The 23,446-nt window shown below is 38.4% G+C and overlaps 1 protein-coding gene across 1 annotated transcript in view; it reads left to right on the top strand.

Annotated features, from left to right (window-relative positions):
* Positions 1–3,748: 3,748 nt before the first annotated feature.
* LOC134662820 (uncharacterized) overlaps positions 3,749–23,446 on the top strand; it is a 76,557-nt gene continuing 56,859 nt past the window's right edge. Inside the window, exons 1-2 of the mRNA XM_063519143.1 lie at positions 3,749–3,856; positions 15,928–16,026. Coding sequence (XP_063375213.1) covers positions 15,928–16,026 — 99 coding nt within the window. The 5' untranslated portion in view covers positions 3,749–3,856. The remainder of the gene's footprint in view (positions 3,857–15,927; positions 16,027–23,446) is intronic.

The following is a 23,446-nucleotide window of genomic DNA, read 5'->3' as shown; positions in this document are numbered from 1 at the left end:
TACCCGTGGTCGTGGTCATAGTGGTCGTGGTCAAAAGTTTTATAGTTTGAGGAGTATAATATAATTATGTTTTAATTATTTGCTCGTGTTATAGGCAACACCCTGTAGATTTTTATAAATTGACATTAATGTAATTTGCAATGTAATCTATTTAATCTAATCTATAACTACCTACATCCGTGAATCTAGCATTAGATCATAAACATATCATTAAATTGCTATTATATTTTGAAATTTAGTGAAATTAATTTGCAGTTATGGTATCATTAGATCTCATATATGTTTTATGTGTGACGTAGGTACATGCCTAATAAACATGAAAAAATTTCGTTGCTATGGGATTGAGACCAAATAGGTAGGTACCTATTTACTTTTCTAGATTTTTCGATTTCATATTTTTATTTCTCTTGCATGAGAAAGTTATATTAAACCTAATCAAATATTGAATACCTATACGTAATAATAAAAAATCTGGTTGAATCGAATCTTATAAATATTTAACCTTTGACCCATTGGTTGACTGGTAGAGAATGCCTTAAGGCATTAAGTCCGCCATTTGTACAATTTTTATCGTGCAATAAATTTTAAATAAAAAAACCTTGCAATAAAATTGTCAAACGAAACTTAATATAAGTAGCCCATAAGAAATGCATTTATTTTCAATAAGTATAACTTTATTATATTGTATAGGTACAATGGTTTCTTAGTTTACAAGGTGCCTGGTTCCATAGAAAACGAAGCGCTGGACGCTCCGGCCCGGCCCCGGCCCGGTCTAGCCTCCTTCCTTAATACAACGCGAATACGCAATAATCGGAAGTTTGCGCTAATTTTACGGCCCGATTCGAATTTTAAGATACGTCAATTAATAGATCTAGAAACGATAATGTTTTAGATATAAGGGAAGTCAATTTATTTATCACCAAAATTACATTAATTATATAAAACATCACATAATTCCACACTACATTTTTACAAATTACATAACACAAAAATAAAACACGAGTCAAAAACAAAGCAGGCAGCAGTCAGTCAAAAATCCCACCCCGCGTTATCCCAGGCGCAAAGGTGCCCAAAACGCTCGCCGCATTACCGCGCTGAATCGCGATGGACAACCTCTGCACCAGGAATGACCCGGAGCGGGGATCCAGGCCTCTATCTCGCAAACGGATCCCAACCTCCTTAAAAAACTCTCTAGCCTCTAAGCACCAACAGCCAGCCGTTTCGACCCATAAATCCATAAATCCATATCGTTTCTAGATCTATTATTTGCCGTATCTTAAAATTCGAAACGGGCAACTTGCGATCATCGCGTAGTCGCTTTGTACGAGTATTAGGACGTACCCCGAAGACCCCGCCGAATTGGAAACTTCTTTTTGAAGTCAGTCAAAAATTACCCAAACATTGGTTTCAAAAGAGTTAAAGGCAAACAAAGCAAATTCATCAATTATTCAATGTATGAGGAAGCCTTTTCTAGAATACCGTCTAGAAACATAAATTGACATCTAGCCATACGATTTCATATCCAATACTTTAGAAGTTAAGGTTTCTTTTTGCACGCGAGTGCGTCGTTTGAGGCTTAACCGAAGCATTTGCTCTTAGATAATGCATAAGGCGCCGAAGTGTTTTCGAATTAAATACCTACACGAGGGAAAGTCGTTTCAGGGATCGATAATAAAGAAATCATAGATAGTGACCTATTTGTGTTGTGTTTTTTCATCGAGGAGTTCCATTGTCTTCCTTCCGACTGCATCATCAGATCAGTTCCATGTTAGCACACCATTATTGCATTGTCAGCGGAAAAAGAGAAGAAAATTGGACACGTTAACGTTCGTCAAGTCGTTTCAAGGATCGATAATAAAGAAATCATCAACTCAGCTGAAAACTTCCGAATTGAAGGTAAAAACAATAAAACTATATCGCAGTAGACCCGTTTGTGTAATTAAATATAAAGTCTTTCTAAAGAGTTCAAAATTCAAACAAGGTATAGTTGAAATTTTTTAAGCTAACCGTGTAGAACTATTGGAGCTCATAGTTCTACACGGTCAGCTTAAAAAAATCAAGTACTTATACGAGGTAATTGGACCTTACTGCATTTGTTAGTTAGGTACTTAATACGCGGTAGGTATTGCAGAGTCCCCGACGAGAATTGGCGCTCTTATTACGCTCTTATCATTCAAAAATTGCTTCAAATTGATGTCGATAGAAGAGTGAATATTTAACTAAGCACTAGCAGAAGTGCATTTTTGCTTCTGTCAGACCATCATCATCATCACATCATTTTAGCCCTCGGTCGCCCACTGCCGAGCATAGGTCTCTCTTCTTCTCTTCTTGTACGCCACTTATCCCGGTCCTGTGCTAGTCTCATCCAAGTACCCCGCGATTTTTCGAATGTCATCCACCCAACGAGCCAACGGACGCCAGGCGCCTCTTTCATCCGAAAGCGGCCACCAATCCGTCAATATTTTGGTCCAACTGCCATCACTCTGCCTAGCAACATGTCCCGCCCAACTCCACTTAAGCTTGACAATGACGTCACCCGCGTCCCGCACCTTGGTGCGGCCTCGGATTTCGATATTCCTCACTCGGTCTTGCAGTTTAATGCCAAGCATGCTGCGCTCCATGGCTCTTGTCAGACCTTAGGGCTAAGATGGCCGGCTCTTTATCATTTGTCACCATGGCTGTCACGTTCTAACAAATATGTAAGTGCGAAAGTGACGCATAGGATGACAGGTGATAAAAATGCGACCATGATGCTGGTCAGGGTTTGGTAATTTCACCCCAACTCTCCTGCCGATACAAACAGTGGGAATACAGGCTGTCAAACAGGCTGACATTTGACCCAATTCGCAAACCTTTCATGATTCAATTAATAACCATAATAATAGCGCGCTATTAGGATTTATGATCAAGGCGTAGATAATTAATCATTCGGTGTCAGCATCAAAAGCAGATCAAATTACGCAACAAAATATCTAGGTACCATTAAATCAATAAATATTATCATACTCGTACACAGATCAACCTAGCTCCAAACTAAGCAAGCTCTTGCGTAGAATCGTGATCTTAAATAAAAATTTGTCAAAAGTTTTAAAAAAATGTACACTTTTTTTTAAGGTTCCGTACCCAAATGGTAAAAACGGGACCCTATTACTAATTAAGACTCCGCTGTCCGTCTGTCTGTCTGTCTGTCTGTCACCAGGCTGTAACTCATGAACCGTGATAGCTAATACAGTTGAAATTTTCACAGATGATGTATTTCTGTTGCCGCTATAACAAAAAATACTAAAAACAAAATAAAATGCATTTGCGTAATGGTACGGAACCCTTCGTGCGCGAGTCCGACACGCACTTGACAGGTTTTTCTAAAAAAGCACAGCTGAATCGGAGACGCATGGCGCTCTATGCGTCAACAAATAACAAATAGAAGTCAACATCCTACAACGCAATTAATAACTTACTCGTAGGTCCTGCAGCGGTATCATGGTCGTTTTTTTATCACCTGTCATGTCATGCGTCACTTTCCCACTTATATATTTGTTAGAACGTGACAGGCATGGTGACAAACGATAAAGAGCCGGCCATCTTAGCCCTTCTGGACATGCAATTGGACTAATATTTTATCACCCAACTAAGAATTCAGCACTAACAGCGCACATTAATCTCAAACTGTCTGAAACTCGGCTGGATAACAAAACATCGACTGGTCGCAGTCGCAAATGCGACCAGCCCGAGCGACCGAGCGTCAGTCTTCCGCAGAACGCCGCGCAGACAGCACGCGCGCCCGCCGGCGCTTGTGACATACCGAAACTTTTCACTAGTATGCCATGTTCGGACTTTGAGGTGTTTTACGAAAAAGGTACCTTTGTGTTGATGTAAGAGGATTTTAGGGTATTTGGGTTTCGACTGTTTTATGCTTGTCTGTCGTAAGTGTTGGTGAAAAATAGTTTTTTTTTGTATGTTACATTTTTTGTTTTTACTGGATTTCTATACTATAGTACATATCGGCCCTTTAGAAATTGGAATAATTGGGTCGTAGGAGTTAGTAATCTACACTAATGTTAAATAAAAACTTTTACCATACCAAATACCTATTAGGTAAATATCAAGTTTTTACCATATAAAGATATTTAAGTTTTCTATGAATTCGTTTGAGTTGAGATTTCAATTAGATGCAATTTTTTGGTGAACTTTGTAGGTACTAGACAATTCAATTTAAAGTAGATTTACCAACTTTTAAAAAAATACTACACTTGGTAAACACACATCGAACATATATAAACTGATTAGAATGAGTTTTGTATTTGAAAACAAATACTAATATAAATAATATCTTAATTTTATCAAATCACAGCACACTATACAAAACAACCTAATTAAAAGCACTATAGACTTTAAAGATATCGATTAATCAAACCCTTTACTTTTCCAAAATAAAGTAAAAAAAAATAGCAAAGGAAACAAGTCCTCGTTATTACAAGGAATAATTAATTACATATAAATGTACTTAATTAATCTATAAATTGTAAATACAGATGTCATTAACAAAAATCAATCGGTCAGATGTCAAAGGAAAAATATATTAACATTTATGTATTTAATTAAAACGAGACACTCGTATTTCAATTTGATATATAAATCTCCGTTCTACTGCTTTAACGGTAGTGACCCTGCGGAGCAGGGAGGTCCCGGGTTCAAATCTAAATTTAATGAAAACCCGGGATTTAAAAAATCTATACGTATATTTTACGTATTATATACAGGGTGCTTCCTGTAACATAACTTAAACTGTAGGTTGTACTCCTCAAACTGACCAACATTTGTTCAGCAACTTTTAAAAAGAACTTATGTTTTGATTTTTATTACAATTTAAAGTTAATTCTAAGACGCAATGTATTGCAAATTTTGTTATGTTTAAACCATGACAAGCAACGTCAAACACACTGATGTCAGTGTACATTGAAGGCAATATTTATTTTGTGTGAAAAAGAGGAAGTCTAAAGAATTCATAATTTTTAAAAGTTGTTTAACAAAAGTTGTATAGTTTGAGGAGTACTTATAACATTTGTTTTAATTATTTGCTCGTGTTACAGGCAACAGCCTGTATATCCGGCACGGAAATGAAATCCCGCCTATATTTTCTTTCCCATCACGGAACAATGGTGTTCGGGACCTTTGGGAGGCGTGCGCGGAGCCGAAGCCAACACGTAGTCGTAGAGTCCCTTTATACACTTTCATGAAATATAAGGGGTACGGTACACCGAGCGGAGTTCTTGCCCATTTCATGGGACGTATGCAGAGCCAGCACCCGCCAGGGTGTAGGCACTATTGAGAGTTGATGGGATTTAAAATGAACTATTAGGTTATTGGGTGAAAGCCATATTATTATTAAACTAGCGACCCGCCCCCGCTTCGCAGGGGTTAACAAATTATACATAAACCTTCCTCTTGAATAGAGTTTGCACGACGGATCCGAAATGTATGGGAAGATCCGCGGATCCGGATCCAGATCCGGATAATTTCATACATTTCGGATCCGGATTGCAAACCCTACTCTTGAATCACTCTATCTATTAAAAAAACCTAATCAAATTCCGTTGCGTAGTTTTAAAGATCTAAGCATACATACAGACAGACAGACAGCGGGAAGCGACTTTGTTTTATACTATGTAGTGATGATTTGATGAAGACCCGTGACTTGTAAAATCAATATTTTACGTATTATCCGGCAAGGTTCAAGGTGAAGCAATATTATTACACTAACGAGGGGAATGATGACATGGTGTTAAATTTACGAGTATAATGGGGATGACACATGTCATGAAGAAAAGGGCGTACTCCCATCTTCAAGGTCGGCAACACACTTGCAGCCAGGGCTGCCAGATCGTAGAATTGTATACGAAATTCGTATAATGGAATTTTTTTCGTATCCATTACGTATGGATACGAAAAAAAAAACACCGATGTCAAACTACTGACAATAACTTCAAAAACCGTGTGTCAATACTGTTATAGGTATAGCCTGACCAGTAATATATGATAATTGTCAAGAGGGCGCTGTTATTCTCATGTATAGGGTGACAATTCAGTGTAGTATGAAAAAAATAGTTCCAGTGAAATTCCGCAACATGGCGCACCCTCAATAGATCCTGGTTCACCTATACAATTTAATGGAACTGTACGTCAACGTCAGAACTATAATTGCGAAAATCGAAGATCGCAAATTGCGGGCGTCCCTCTCTGTCACTCTTATTACGCCTTCATAGGAGTAAAAGAGAAAGACCCCCCGCAATTTGCAAATTTCGGTCTTTCCGATCGATTTATTATTAATCGTTTTTTTTAATTGTGTTCTCGTATAATGCAATCGAATTTCGTATAATTGCAGGCACTGGATCGTATAATAAAAATTATGTACTGGCAGCCCTTTTTGCAGCTTGCAACCTCTCTGGTGTTGCGGGTGTCCATGGGCGACGGTAATTTCTTATCATCAAGCGATTAGTCGTCTGCTTCGTATAATAGATATTATTAAAATGTAGAATTTTACGTAATCTTGCACTAATCTTGTTCCGTGGTAGGAATTTAACAACAAATCATAATACATGTCATGAGCCAGGCATAGACAAGACCAGGTAAGACTGATAATAAAGTTGAAAATATACAAATGTTGAAATCTAAAATAATGAAATATTTATACGTAAAAATGGAAAAAAAAATACATTCGATTTGTTACATTTCATTAAATAAACAATTGTATACTAACATTCATAGTATATTACATGTAGTATTAATATTTATCAACCCTATATGGGTTTTTTTGCCTAAGGGTTTCATCAGCGCGTTTTCAGTGCATGAGAGGCATGCGGGTTAACGCTGTACGGGATTAAAAACCCGGGCCAATTTGGCTGATTCAATTTAAAATGTTCGTGATCCCGTGATCCATGGGCTTCCATGAAAATTGAAAAACGAACTGTAATTCAAGTCCAGGAAAAAAAATGAAAACCGTTTTGTCTGCGTTTGTTGGGTATTCAATTTGTAAAATTCCCGATATTTTTAAAAGGTTACATTAGATAATTGTTTGCTGTTACAGCGTTGATGCAGGAAATGTCACTATAAGACGAAACAGGAGCTGAGATTTAAATATTTTAGGTAAATATACCCGTCTCGCTAACGGAAGCGGCTCCTAAAAGTAGTGCGATAAGGACAAGGCGAAAAATCCTGCGTAAAAATCTCAAAAATCGAGGTTTCGTACTCGACTGTTTCCTCCTCCAAAACTTAACCAATCGTAACTAAATTTGGAAATATAAATGACTATGAAATTATCTGTGTCGGACCGTTTTGCTTTTTTGGCTAATTGATATCAATTTTGAATACCACGCCTCTCATTTCGGCATAGTCAATTAGGCCATTTTTGAAGGGCTCTAGCGCCTTAAAAAACAAAAATAGCAAAAACATCAAAACGGTCCGACACAGATATTGACAATATTAATCTGTGTTGAAAAAATCATTGCTCTAGCTTCAAAACCCACGGAGGAAACAGTCGAGTACGTTTGTATGGAGAAATGACCACTCCTGTTGGCTCTTACAGCAATGGCAAGACGAAACAGGAGCTGAGATTTAAATATTTTAGGTAAATATACCCGTCTCGCTAATGGAAGCGGCTCCTAAAAGTAGTGCGATAAGGACAAGGCGAAAAATCGTGCGTAAAAATCTCAAAAATCGAGGTTTCGTACTCGACTGTTTCCTCCTCCAAAACTTAACCAATCGTAACCAAATTTGGAAATCTAAATGATTATGAAATTATCTGTGTCGGACCGTTTTGCTTTTTTGGCTAATTGATATCAGTTTTGAATACCACGCCTCTCATTTCGGCATAGTCAATTAGGCCATTTTTGAAGGGCTCTAGCGCCTTAAAAAACAAAAATAGCAAAAAAATCAAAACGGTCCGACACAGATATTGACAATATTAATCTGTGTTGAAAAAATCATTGCTCTAGCTTCAAAACCCACGGAGGAAACAGTCGAGTACGTTTGTATGGAGAAATGACCACTCCTGTTGGCTCTTACAGCAATGGCAACTTTTTTTTGTATCATGTGTGTGAGTCAATCGGTGCTCGCTAGAACGCTAGAAATACGGGCGGCCAGTTGCTCTTTATCAGCAAGGCGGCAAATAGAGCAACGCAATTTATCAATAAAGTTGAATATGACATTGATTTCGTGAACGCTGCTACCTAGCTATACGTATAGTAGTTTGACATAGTATGTAGTAGTATAGTAGTAAAGGTGGAATTTCAACGCATATTATTTTTATGCTTTAAGAACTTTATTTTCTGAAAAGAAATTGTACATTTCACTTTATGGGAATACCTACATACTAAAATAAATGTAAATCAGCTTCGCAAGGTATACAAAACAAAAACAATAAAAAATTATGTTAATTCTCTTTTGTCACAATAACAAGTAACAGGCTGCATTATAAAAGTCCAGAACCTTACACGTAAAATGCAGAACAAGTTATTTTTTAAGGGTTTATCAGGCATTATATACATTAAAGTGGCAGGGCACTTAATAAATGCCGGGGCTGATTTGGCTTTTATTTAAAGTATTCATACTCGTATCGTAAAATTGAAAAAGTTGTACCGTAAATTAAGAATTCGGGGAAAGGAAAAAAAGAGAAGAGATGGCCATTTCGACAGCGTTATATATTATTTGATTTAGAAATTTACCGATCATTTTAAGTTAAAAGTGACATTTGTGCTGTCTTGCGTTGTCTTCCAAATATTTTACGAGTAAAGAAGCAGATTTTTCCTTTTCTATCTATCAAAGGAAATTCCTTTTTATCTTTAAAAATCGTCGAGCCTCAGAGGGTATAAAAATGTGATAAAATCGTTAAATTAATTTGATTGACACCTGAAATCTTTTGCTCATTTTATGATGAAAACGCTCTAATAACAATCATTTTGTTCAATTGTAGATAATTTTGGCAGGTACCCTCTTCTTCGTTGTTACACATTTGACGTCGTTTTGTCATTTGCAGATATTTTAGTCATTTTAGAGGCCGTTTTAGCGAAAAGTAAGAGTGCCTCTATTTTTTTTATGTATACAGGTTCTGTTTTCGAGGAGTGCAATAATATTATATTGTGTCACAAGGGAGCAAAATTGATATATACATGGCGTGCGTCCATTGAATCCTGATCGTAGTGAGGGATAGAATCCACGTAGGTAATCGATTATAAAGAAGTGGTTTATGTTGCACACTATTTACATATTTCATTGTTATATTTTGTACTAGCAATAAAATGTCCTAGAACAGAAAAGTGCCACTTTGATCCATCCTAGCAGGGAATAAAAAGCCCTTTGCCGAATAGGTTAAATAAAAATAAATTAATAAATATTATATATTAACAATATTTTTTTATAAATACCCACAACAAGCCTTATTGAGCTTACTGTGGGATTTAGTGGATTTGTCTAATATTGTCCTGTAGGTAATATTTATTTTTTTATTTATTAAATTTTACCTTCTTGATAAGATATTAGAGAATGTACAGTCACGCTCCCTGATTATTACGCCATTTAGGGTTCTAACTAAATTGGACATTCCATAGCGTAAGTATCGAACAACCAATTTATCCAAGTATCGAGTAACAATCCTGTGTGGTGACTGTACCTATCTAAACAGGCGTCGTCTGTCCGTTACTTTTGATGCTAACTGTACTTTTCGGTTTCGCCGAAATAGGGTAAGTAAACAATTTTAACAAGCACATTTACCCCGCCATTTGTCCCATTAACTTGTTTACTTACCTTGGCGAAGGACTCGGATTATCAAAATATTTACTTCTAACTTTATAATTTCAGGAAATTTGCGCGGAACTCTGATTTAACAGCTTTAATTGGACCAGGTTGTAGCAATTTTCATGTACTTTTAAGGTTTTGAAAATGTTTGTGCAGAGTCGAAGGAATTTATACGGTTTCCTCACTACGTTTTCCTTCACCAAAAAGCGACTTGTTTATTTCGATTACGTACATACAATCAGCCATATTCGAACTTTAAGATACTTCAAATATTAGATATCCAAACGATATGGATTGGATATGTCAGTGTCAAACAAGTGTCAAAAGTGAAAATCCTTCAAACAAAAACGTCACTTTTGACACTTGTTTGCACTGACATATGTTATGTCTAATAGATATCTAATAGATATCTAGTTCAAAATCCGAATCGGGCCCAATATCTCCTTGAGCGTTAACACATGAATCTATTTTGGAATCCTTCGCTTCGTTCAGAATTCAATGTCAAATATTGTCAATATGTCATTTTGCTCCCATCAATTATTTTCCCATCAATTTCGGTTCAAGTATTAACACGCGAATGGCTGCATGTGATGTGGGATGGCATCAAAGCGTTCATTTTCCTTAATTGGTGTGAAATGGAACTTAAAGAGAGCGGAAAGCGACCAAGTTTGTCAAAGCAGGTGTACAGCCATAGATCACCTCATATAGAATCCGTTTTGTTTTAATGTTTATTTGGGCACAAACGGTACAATAATTCTAACAAATGGTAATATTATTCAAATCATGAACCAATGAAGTTGCCACTAACTAATAACGCGTACCTATACAAAAAATAACGGAATAACACAGATATATCTACAGAACAAACATTTGTCTATTTTAAAAGGCGTTACTTCTTCTTCTTCAAGTGCCGTCTGATATCGCAGTTTGGCAATCATTATAGCAATCTGAACCTTCGACACAGCATTTCTGAAAAGTGAGCGCGTGCTTTTTTGGGACCATTGGCGCAGATTTCTAAATCACGATATTCTTATTCCTCCAGCAATTCTTTTACTGTGAATCTTCTTCTCATTAGGTACTACATTACACATTTCGATAAAGATAACGTATTTAATAAATATAATGAATATCATACTGTATCGCCAATCTGTAGTGAACAACGCGAGTTGTCTCACATGCTCCATCTATAGTAAAATAATCTGTGGAAACGCTAATTACAGAGTAGGCCGAGCTCCAAAACGAGGCTTCAGTCGACCTGAAAAGATGTTTTTTGCTTCACTTTTCTCGCTAGAGGCTTTTGAACTTTTAAATTCTGATCTTGATTAGATAATGTTGTGCTGCTTGCTAGCAAATACCTATATTGAAGCATTGCGAATAATGATATTATTTAACATTATAAAATCAATTAAAAATCTTAAGGTTTAGTTAAGGTTGACCGGGACACTAACAACTATAGGATTATTCCGCCTAATTGAGTTGTTTTTAGGGTTCCGTACCCAAAGGGTAAAAACGGGACTCTACTAAGACTTCTCTGTCCGTCTGGCTGTCTGTTTGTCACCAGGCTGTATCTTATGAACCGTGATATCTAGACAGTTGAAATTTTAACGGATGATGTATTTCTGTTGCCGCTATAACAAACAAGCAACAACGGTTGCACTCCGGGAGTGCCGATAGAAGTGAAAACTCACCTCACTACATATGTTACCGACGCCCGGTAACACGATACATACGTTTAGCGGAGGTATTCTATTTATTTATTATATATTATTATCATTCTCAAATGAGATCACACTTTTTCATTGACATGTTTATTTACATACTGCCATGACAACGTCAAATTCCATTCAAAAGAGTCCGCAACATAAATGTCAAATAACATTGAGTTTTTCTTTATTGATTTAAATTTAATTTAAATTATGAGTGGTCATCTAAACCTTACGCCTCTTATGGTCACGTGATCGCCTTACGCTGTCTCGAGTTTATCATTTTTTCCCCACCTCAAAAAGTGCCCAGCGCCGCTAAAGAAGTTTTCACTTCAAAAATACTAAAAAGTACGGAACCCTCGGTAGGCAAGTCCGACTCACACTTGTCCGTTTTAAACAACGTTAATTACAAGAGCTCCCGTCATTTTACGATAAAAGCCTGGGTTACTTGGAAATAAAACAAAACAGTGACCTAAATTGATATATGAGGATACGAAAAATAATTTAGTATAACAAGCAAACAAACAAATTGAAATAATTTATTGAGAAAAGTATAGTAGAGTGGATGCTCTTACAGACTAAGAATTTATAATGACAAGTGGTTTACAAATAAAATATAATAATAATATTCGTAGTCATGTTTATAAAAAATGGCCGCCACTTTGATTTTTTTTTTGTATAATCATGTAAAAAATCCGATAAAGTAACATTGTAAACGACCTACAACCTTTGAAATCTGCAATATATTTCGATGTTTCTCGGACAATAAAAAAAAGTTTTATAATATAAAGGTTTTCTTCTCGAAACGTGAGTAGCCTCTTAAAAGGGACAGTCACTTGTAAAAGGGGACTGAAAATTTGTGATTCAAAAGGGACCTTAGATAAGTGTATATTTATTTTTATAACTAGGTTGATCGCGTCCTATAATAATATGGAAAGAGAATATTGAATTTTAAATTGTTTATGTACAGCCTTTGACAAAAACTGGGCGTTGACCTTTATATCCGGTCCCGATTAAAGGTACCATTCGGGTTCAGACTACCTACACCAGCATTAGTCCCTACTGCATTGCTGCCGCAAATGTTGATGTTGCTGCCCGGGTTTTAGACATTTCCGGCTGCAATGCAGTCAGCAGTAATATCGATTTTGTCATTTGCGGCAGCAGTGCAGTTGGCAGTAATGTTGCGCTGCAATATTGCTGCAATATTACGGCCCAATACGAACAATGATTATATGGCACAAGCTATACGATGCTAATCTGTCAGTATCAAAAGTGACATTTCTTCAAACAAAAATGTACCGATCTGTCAGTATCAAAAGTGGCATTTCTTCAAACAAAAATGTACCGATCTGTCAGTATCAAAAGTGACATTTCTTCAATCAAAAACGTCACTTCTGACACTGACAGATCGGTATCGTATTACTGTAAAATCTTATAAGAATTGTTCGAATACAAACATGCTGGCAGAATTTTCTTGTTTTAAAATGTATGTCGAATATCCCCCATTAAAAACTCGGCGCGGTCGCCTGGCAACAGGGAGCAGTTTAGAGGGATTTATTCGATATACTCTTAGGGACCTCTAGTTATTCACATTGCTTCCATGATCGTAAGAGGCCAATTCGAACGTACATCACTTGACATCAAACCGATATCTGAATGATGTCTATAGGGGGTCCCGTTGTTTCCCATAAAGTTTTAAGTCGTAATGTATTGTTTGTCATATTATCATTAGTAGTAAAACTTAAACCGTTAACATTTCAGGATTTTCGTTAGGTTATCCTATAGATAGGTTAGGTTAGGTTTGTTTTATGGCAATCCTGAAAAGTGACGCGTTTCTGAACCAAATAAATTATGAGTAACGAAAATGTGACCAAACAATATATTATGGCATAAAACTATTTGGGAAACAATAGAGACCCCAAAACCCCGTACTTGTATCACAATGACGTTACAATAGGGTAACTTGGGGAGTAAATGGAGCGGTGTTAATGAACACGGCTGTGTTAATTAAAATTTAAATATCTGGGAAACCGAGAAAAGCTCGGAAAACATATAAAAACTCGAAAATGCGCGTTTTCCAGGGATAAGACTTAGCTAGATCGATTTTTCGCCCCCAAAAACCCCCATATAGCAAATTTCATCGAAATCGTTAGAGCCGTTTTCGAGATCCCAGAAATATATGTATATATATACATAAATAAATAAATAAACAAGAATTACTCATTTAAAGGTATTAGATAATCAAGGATTTAATAATGCGAAAGATTCTAAAATTTTACCGCGCAGAGTGAAGTGAGCCTTAGCGAGTAGTTCAGTAGTTCGAAAAGTGGAAACTTAAGCGTTGCGTGGGCTTAACTTTGTTACCGAGTAAAAACAAAAATGTTATCTTATGAATTTAAATTAGAAAATACAATCTTGGAAACATTACAAGTCCAAATGAACGTAAGGTAAACTACTAGTACTCGACATGCTAATGCCCAATAGATGACACCCTGCTGTCACCTCTATTGACAATGACTTAAGTTTCAAGATGACATGTACTGGTACCGCGTCGAGCACTAGTACGTTTACCTTACTTACATATTTTATTAAAGTCACTTAAAAGTTAATTGAGACATTTCCATAAAAAAACCAATGAGCAAAAAATTTTGCATCGAATTACTTTGCCACTCTTGTAGATATAATGCTTTATCATCAGATTTAGCTTTTACGAGCTGGCGTGTTGAAATTTTATGACAAAAACTTTAGATACCTATATCCCGCCAAGCAATATTAAATAACACTCACAGGCCACAGCCATCGACCCTCTTTGAAGGATTTACTCTACGCAGATGACAGGGGCTTTTACACATGGGCCTAAAAAGGTCGAATTAAAATTGTTAAACGCCAAGAATATGAGATGACATGGACAAGAATGAAGGGATGGGTCGTTCTTCAATGTCACTTCATATTTTTGATGAATTAGCTCTAAATTTTGACAGCATTTCTGGTCAATGTAGGTATTTTATTTTACATTTTTACTTGCAAACTTTAAAAAAAAAAAGTTATACTTAGGTAAGGTAAACGTACTGGTGCTCGACGCGGTCCCAGTACATATGTCATCTTGAAACTTAAGTCATTGTCAATAGAGGTGAGAGCAGTGTGTCCTTTATTCCATCTGTGCATTACCATGTCGAGCACTAGTACGTTTACCTTAGGTCACATGGGGCGCGAAATTGCAGTGTACAGTTGGTGACACCTCAACATGCTTCGGCAGCTTTTCGTGGGAGCTTTAGGTACATGGCAAGCCGCTGCTGGAACAACATTCCTCCACCTCTCAGGAACCTACAAAGCATAATAAGTTTTAAAGCCAAGCTTAAACTATGTACACTACAACACCAGCGGCAACAGGAGACTTTAAGACATGATACTAGCTTCTTTTAGTATAATTTCTTACTCCAATAATTATGTGGTTGTTACTTGTTTTACTTTTACTTTTTACTTTTTACTTTTTACTTGTGGGCAAATCAAATCAATAATATTGTTAAGTCGAAAATATTGTAATATAGGTTACCTGTCATTTTATGTCCCATCCTCACGTTCACTAAATGCGTCTGAAAACTGTTGTTTGTTGTGAATTCTTTAACCTTACAATTCTTGCATCACCATTCACCATTGTGCGTTATATTTATATTTATATTTATGAATTTCATCTTCTTCATGTAACTCGTAAAAACGAAAAGCCAAACTTTATTTTAGTTCTTGTCAGTGGTAGGTAGAAACTTTCACTTCGGCAAAATAAACACATTTTCTAGTAGTTGTAAACCATAATCACCTTGGTAGTATTCTTTGTTTTATATTGTAAGATTGTAGTTTATTGTTTTTTTATTCATCATGTAATCACGTTTATTTTCTTTTGTGTTTTGCACTGATACTAGTGTTTTAGGAGATAATTCTTATACAAATAATGGACTTGTTATTTTATCAGCACGTGTTGTACGACATGGCCTTATGTCATCATGACATCTCACCGGCAGATAGATGGCGCTGATGCCCGTCCACTTCCCACCGCTAAGGCGCGTTCGGTTTTATGATGGGGCCGTGTCGTACAGCTGCGTTTTCGTTTCGTGACCCACAAATGGCCTCGCCGGAAGATCAGCGCTAACTTCTGGGTTAGCATTATGCTGAGGCGGGACCATTTCGTGGTAAACTATGTATTTATATTATCTTTAATTTTCTCTGTTTGTTGTGTACTTGTGTATGTTATAGTTTATCACGAATAAATGCGATGATTATGATTATGATTACCTTATTGTAGGAATAATTAACTGTGGCTAAGCAAACGTGTGTGAATCGAGTTTGCTCCATCTTGACGACGCGGCGCACGCACCATCCACTCCTTGAATATGTTCGGTTTCTAAAGATACTGATGAAACTATGTTTGTCTCTTCCACAGATGAAGGCGTGGACCGCGACAGAGCAGGACGTCTCGTTGCCATGCTGCCGCACGCTACACATCAAGCATGCGGCGTATGCGAGCGCACTCTATACATTGGTAAGTCTCATAGGGTTCCGTACTAGACGTGTGCGCCGATTAAAAAATGATCGGCGGCGGCGTTTGCCAAAAAATCGGTGGCGGCGGCGTGTTTTCGGCGTGAAATCGGCGTGACCTTGACTTTCAGGTTTCTTAAGAAAAATCATTAATTTGTTGTTTTTCTTGAAGATTTGATCAATCCAGGTTGCTGGTCAGTGAACTACATATAGTTTTGAAGACTGTGAGTAAAATAGGGGTTGTAAATGAATATAGAATAGCTATAATAACTTAAATTTCTCTAGTAACTGGCTTGCATTAAGGGGTTACCTGGTCCCAATGACCTTCGATCAGATCGGTAACTCTCAATTTTCTCACGATTTCATTAGCTTATCGTAATACAAATGACGTACTTTAACAAAACAGAACTCCAAATATCCTTGAAGTTTGCTAGACATAGTGGACTGCTATGGCTTCTGTTTATTAGTTTTCTTGTCGTACAAGCAGTAAGCACCAGGCTCACTGAGACGTATCTTCTTTATCGTTTTCACATTGCTGAGGATTTACGACCACATGTACTTTGTCTCCATTTCGCGCGGTCAGACTGCCGCAAACCGACCTCTTCATAGCGTTCTACCATCTTACACATGCTCCAACTCGAGCACGTCTGCCATTCGTTCCTAAATTCGTGTGTTTCTCCACATCATGCGTTGGTTAATAGGTATGTCCGAAGAATCTAAGGGCTCACCTATGGCATGTTGTGAAGAGCTGAGTGGCGATATTGAGCTCTCTGAGAAAGAATGGAGGGGTTTGTTCTTCTAGCTGACCAAGGTTTATAGCAGCAGTCTTCGTTAACACTAGATCTCAAAAGCGCCAACCACTTCACATTTTTTGAGGCTCCATGTTTCGGCACCATACCACCACCGGCACTGGTTATCAACCCAAGATATAAACTTACTCGCTTTTTCGTAATCGCCTTACTTTTGGAATGGTTGATCTTAAGACCTCTCTAGAACTTTCATCTTCAAGTTTCTTCAGAAGAGTCGCCATTTCGATGTATATCTTGTTGTTAATCCCGTCAGGAAGGCGATAATAGTAGCACAGTTTGTTACAAGAACTTATAACCATAGCATCAACTGACAAGATAATGATGCTTTACCCATTTACAGCTAGCACATTTCCGCGGGGCAAGCATTTGCGCTGTTCGTCAGATTGACAGTGAATCTACAGTGTTGTCACTGTGTCTCTCTCTTCTCGACATTTTTGGCACACGACTTTTTTTAGGAAACTCAGGGTCTCGAGAATTTTTGCACACCAATGTTCTCAGATTTTTGCTTGACTCGCATTACATGAGCCCTGTTTTAGTTGTCTAGTTAATTGTAAGTATTTTCATGATGGAGCATCTGCCTTCGTATGCGAGGCAATGTGAATTCACTATTAACAGGAAAAAATCCTACTTCATAATCCTTATCTTTACTTTACTTGGTGTATCAAATAGTTTGTGCAACTGGCTACTCTATTTCATTTAATTAATAATTGATGTATATTTGACAACTGTAACATATATTATACAAAAAATCCATATTGTAATTTAAATACCAACTCGGAATAGCTAATTAACAATACTCAAGGTCACGCCGATTTCACGCCGATCATTTATCGGCGGCGGCGGCGTGGCAAAAAAGGCCGGCGGCGGCGGCGCGCCGGCGCGGCGCACACGTCTATTCCGTACCTTATAGAATCACTCGTGCGTCTGTCTGTCGTTCTATCTGTCTGTCTGTCTGTCCGACCCCCCCCCCCCCCTTAATCTCCGAAACGACGGGGACTAAATTAAAGAAAAATACACAAAATAGTTCTTTACCTTTAAATGACAGGAAAATCTATTAGAAATGTAGTCAAGCGTGAGTCGGACTTAATGTAGGGAACACTTGAAACGCGAGTCCGACTCGCACTTGGCCGGTTTTACTTCATGGCATTTGTAAAAATAGGTTAAAACTCAATATAAGTAATACCTAACTACAATTTTACGTTAGCTCCCTCTTAAGTTAATACCGATCCAAAGGAGATGAGAGTTCAGAAGTGGGATTTGATCTCAAAGGGTTCTATAGTCGTTCTGATTGTCTTTGAACCCGAACAATCGAAGTTAAGAATTAATTTCGTATGGTGTGAGGGCTCACTTATATAAACTCCACGAGGATTTACTATTTGAAACTTCTGATCTTATATCTAAAAATAGGTTATAAGGTAAACGTACTGGTGCTCGACGCGGTCCCAGTACATGTCATCTTGAAACTTAAGTCATTGTCAATAGAGGTGACGGCAGGGTGTCATCTATTGGGCATTAGCATGTCGAGCACTAGTACGTTTACCTTATAGAAATGTTTTTATTCGTAAACTCACAAACGCAAGAAGTACCTAACAAAAGAAAAACGTGGAAAGAATAAAGTGCCACGAAATGGCCTAAAAGCTTGTAATCATTGTCACTTGGCTAAACCCGGCATGTTATGTAAAGTACCGGTCTTATAAAGGATGACTCACGCTTGACCGGCCCGTGCCCGGGCCGAGGCGCCCGACATGTCATTTTTTATGACGGCTGATCGGTGATCACGTGGTGCTTTCCATAGAAAACGAAGCACCGAAAGCTCCAGCCCGGGCCCGGCCCGGTCTAGCGTGAGTTATCCTTAACATCCCAAGAATCCGTGAAACGTTCTTCACTTTATTACACCAAAAATTCTCGAGTGCCACATACCAACCGCGCCGGAAATTTAAACTTTAAGCTTGAACGATTCTGCCTCCCCGATATTTGTATACCTGGATGTCTACATCTAGGTATAACAGCACGGACATTTATTTTAAATAGACGTCGTAAGAGAACTAAGTGAAGTACCTACATTATTTGACACCTTAAGGGCCCGGCCACATGTCAGCGGTGCGGCGCCGCCGCCGCCGCGCGGCGCGGCACCGCAGAAATCTGCGGCGATGCCCGCCGCAACGCAAAATTTTGCGGTGCCGCGCTGCGGCGCCGCAAAGCGGTGCGCGGCGCCGCGCGCGGTGCCGCAAAGCGGTGAGTTTCGCCGCGCGCGGTGCCGCCAAGCGGCGTGCGGCGCCGCGTGCGATGCCACGCCGCATAGTAAAGAATAAAATTCGACTACCAGTCAGACATGGATCCCTTCACACGTGTTCTGCTCTTGCTGTTATTATAGCGATAGCGGTTCGCCAAAAAACGCTGCAAATGGTGTTAAAGGTATGAAAATCGGTACGATTGATCTTTAGGACATTTGAAACAATTTGACTAAGAGCAAGTACCAGGGCCTCATGAGTTACTAGAAGGTGTCGCTGACCATCCGGCCGTGGGGCGCGGGGCGCGGTGGCCGGGTCGCGTATCTTAGCTGTATACTTTTGGTTTGTTTACCTACATATATGTCCTATATGATTCCAGCGCAGCGCAGCGACTCGCCGTGCCGCGCACCGCACACACCTCGTCCCGAGTTATAACGAAACGGGTTTTTAGTGTGAAGAACATAACATCATTTGCAACTGCACTTGAGTCTATTGATTGGAAAGAGATAGTGGCTAGGCACAGTAGCAATTGCAATCAATTTGCAACAAAAGTCGTGAACACCCTCACATACCTACTCGAGATCCATTTTCCTTTAAAAAATATTAAAACTCATCTCAAAAATAACCCGTGGATTGATAATGAACTGAAAGATTTAAAATTATTGGTTTTTGATTATATTCGTTTGTCAAACAAATACCCGGGTAATATTTCCTTACACGACGCCTCAAACAAGATATTGAAATCGTACAACAATAAATTAAAAAGTAAACGCACTTTGTACTTTAACTCACTAATTAGTAGCAACCCGAATAAAAACAAAGCGATGTGGAAGGCCATAAACACCGAGCTAGCTCGGGCGCCGCGCCCGCGCGTCGATTACACGGAGCTGCTCGTGGACAGCGCCGGCCGCCCGTTCGCAACCAAACAACTCGCGGTGGACGAGCTAAACCATGAATTTGTAACGGCTGCCGCTGCTTGCGGTGCGCTCGCCCCCGACCACAACTGCTGTATCGCTTCCCTATCTGACGGGTATGCCGCCAGCGATAGCTCTATAAGACTGAGGCCTTTTACACCTGTAGAAGTCGCAGATATATTTAAAACTTCTATCGCGGCCAAAAATAGTACCGACGTCTACGGCCTCTCCGCTAATCTTTTGAAACGTGCTAGTCCCGCAATTAGCTATGTTCTTTGTGAACTCTTCAATAGTTGTATGCGATCAGGAGTGTACCCCGAAAGCCTGAAGAAAGTAAAAATATGCCCACTTTACAAAGGGAAGGGCAAAAAGTCCCTAATAAAATCCTACCGCCCCATTTCCCTAGTCCCAGTGCCCAGCAAATGTTTCGAAGTTGGGTTAAACAAAAGGCTACTCAGCTTCTGGGCACCAAGGAATACATTGTCGGATAGCCAATATGCCTACCGTCATGGCAGGTCCACCACAGACCTAGTGCGAGAGGTAGTACGCTGCGTATTGTGCGCCCGCGAGACGGGGCGCCATGTGGCTGTTATCTGCTGCGACCTGTCCCGTGCCTTCGACACGGCAGATCACGCACTCGTCGCTAATAAGCTGGCCCACTATGGCATCCGAGGCCCAGCCACCAAGTTAATATTGTCATTTATGTCTGACAGAGCGCAAGTGGTGGTAGGCGACGGAGGGAAGGTCGTATCAGGAGAGTTAAAAAATTTGATGGGTGTCCCTCAAGGATCGTGCCTCTCCAACACCCTGTTCAGCGTTTTGTTGAACGATCTGCCCAAGGCGATTAAAGGTGCCGAGATATTCATGTACGCAGATGACGTCACGGCAGTCGTCAGCACTACCGCTGAGCGGGAGTTGGAAGTGGCACTAAATTTCGTTATGGAGCAATTGCATTACTGGTTTCAGAGAAACGGCTTAGCCCTAAACAAAGAAAAAACCAGCTACATGACATTCAAGCTAAACGGCCATACAAGCCCAACCATGAGGGTGTGCGCCGGCGGTGCCCCTATACAGCACGTGGACGGCGCACGCCTACTCGGCTTCCATCTTGACAGCGCGCTAACATGGGAAACGCACATCGACCAACTGTGCAAGAGAATGGGAAGTGCGTGCTTCGCGCTGCGCCGGTTGACGATCACGGCCGGAAGGAGTGCAGTGCGTGAATGTTACTTCGCGACAGTGCACTCGCTCCTGACTTACGGCGTCGAGCTGTGGGGCCGCGCCTCTGACTGGAGGCGTGTGTTCTCGCAGCAAAAGCGCGCCATCCGTGCGATGGCCGGCAAAGCGGAGGATGCCCCGGCGCGTGACCTTTTCCGCGACTTAAAGATTCTCCCCCTTCCTTGCTTACTCATATACCAGGTTTCAGTTTTCACACACGAGAACCTGGATATGTTCAAGCGCAGGGGCGTTAACGCGAACTACAACCTGCGCAGTAATAAACTCCACAATAGGCTGGTCGCCGAACCTCACAGACTCGCCAAGTCAGAGCGATCTGTATACTTTTTAGGCCCCTCGATTTACAATCGCCTGCCTAGTTCGATAAGAGATGCAACTTCCACCTTAGCATTCAAGGTTCGGCTTAAGAAGTGGTTGACGCAGGAGGCATTCTACTCATACGACGAGTTTTTTAGCCAGCCGATTAGTGAGTAGGTAATTGTTAAAAAAATAATAATGATATAGCCGATATAAAAATTCAAATTAATAAAATTTATATTCTATTGAATACGTAATATTGTACCTACGTGACATGTAACAATTGTTATTAATAAACAAATTTCATTTCATTTCAATTTCATTTCATTTCATTTCATTTCATTTCATTTCATTTTTCATTTCATTTCCACTTGTTTAAAGTATTATTTTTGTTGAATGAAAAATATTTGTTAAATTTACATTTTTTTTTTCAAAGTAAGTAAGTCGTAGTAAGCTTGGTCGTAGAAAAAGTATTGTATGCAACGTTGTTTAACCGAGTCAAAAAATACTCGTGGCGTCTTTATTAACAAATTTGGGATAACAACAATAAAGGTGAGATTTTTCAGTTAATTCTTACATAAATAATTTTTACTACGACTTATAGATTCCGAGATATAAGCGACTTTCTGGAAAACCGTTATAGTTATATTAATTTTATGCTTTCTATTTAAATATTTAATTGAGAGATTCATACATCACACTTTGTAAAATTGAAAAATTAAAAAAAAGTATACTTCATGTAATTATTTTCAAAATTGCTTTCTTAGGGTTAGATACCTAATATCCTCGTAGGATATTAGGTATAATTTGAGGTATATTTTACAAAAAAATATTGAACGGTATTGTATCTGGAGAAGCCCAAACTTGGTATGTTTTGAAAATTATTTTTATTATAATAAAAAAAAACCGGCCAAGTGCGAGTCGGACTCGCGTTCCAAGGGTTCAAAGGGCACATTACACAATTTTTAACAATATGTTTTTTTAATGAAAAGTCAGTAAAATGTCTTTAAAAAACCCGTAGGGGTCGGATCAAAAACTAAGTACTTAAGTCCGACTCACGCTTGACTGCATATTTCTAATAGGTTTTCCTGTCATTTATAGGTAAAGAACTATTTAGTGTATTTTTTTCAATAATTTAGACCCAGTACCTAGTTTCAGAGATAAAGGGGTGGAAAGGGTCATTTTTTGCCTATTTTCTTGAATAACTGCTGAACTATTTATCTTAAAATGATCATTCCAAAGTTTAATTAATAATTAAATTAATAAACTTTATTTTGAAACACTTTTAGGTACAGAAATTTACAAACTTTTCTCAAAATGAGCTCTTTCATTTGATATGTAACACGATATCTTAGTTTGAAAAACTTTATTTTTTAATTTGCTCTTTTACCCCCCAAAAGTGGCCTACATATTTAAAATTCATTTGTTTACGTTACATATATGTCCGTGTTTGGGTCACAAACTTACATATGTGTGCCAAATTATAACTTCATTAAAAGTGAGTAAAATGTCTTTAAAAACCACGTATAGGGGTCGGATCAAAATCTAAGTACTTAAGTCCGACTCACGCTTGACTGCACATTTCTAATAGGTTTTCCTGTCATCTATAGGTAAAGAACTATTTAGTGTAATTGTTTCAAAATTTTAGTCCAGTAGTTTCAGAGATAAAGGGGAGGAATGGTAATTTGTTGCCTATTTTCTTGAATAACTGCTAAACTATTTATCTTAAATTTATAAAAAAAAAATTTGAGATTCTTAAAATGAGCTCTTTCATTTGATACACACACGATATATTTTGAATAACTTTATTTTTTTATTTGCTCTTTTACCCCCCAAAAGTGGCCTCCATATTTAAAATTCATTTGTGTACGTTACATGTCCGTCTTTGGATCACAAACTTACATATGTGTGCCAAATTTCAACTTATTGAAAAGTGA

This window comes from Cydia amplana, chromosome 3 (genome assembly GCF_948474715.1).
Source record: "Cydia amplana chromosome 3, ilCydAmpl1.1, whole genome shotgun sequence".
In the NCBI taxonomy this organism is placed as follows: Eukaryota; Metazoa; Arthropoda; class Insecta; order Lepidoptera; family Tortricidae; genus Cydia; species Cydia amplana.
This window is presented reverse-complemented; position numbering and strand designations above follow the sequence as displayed.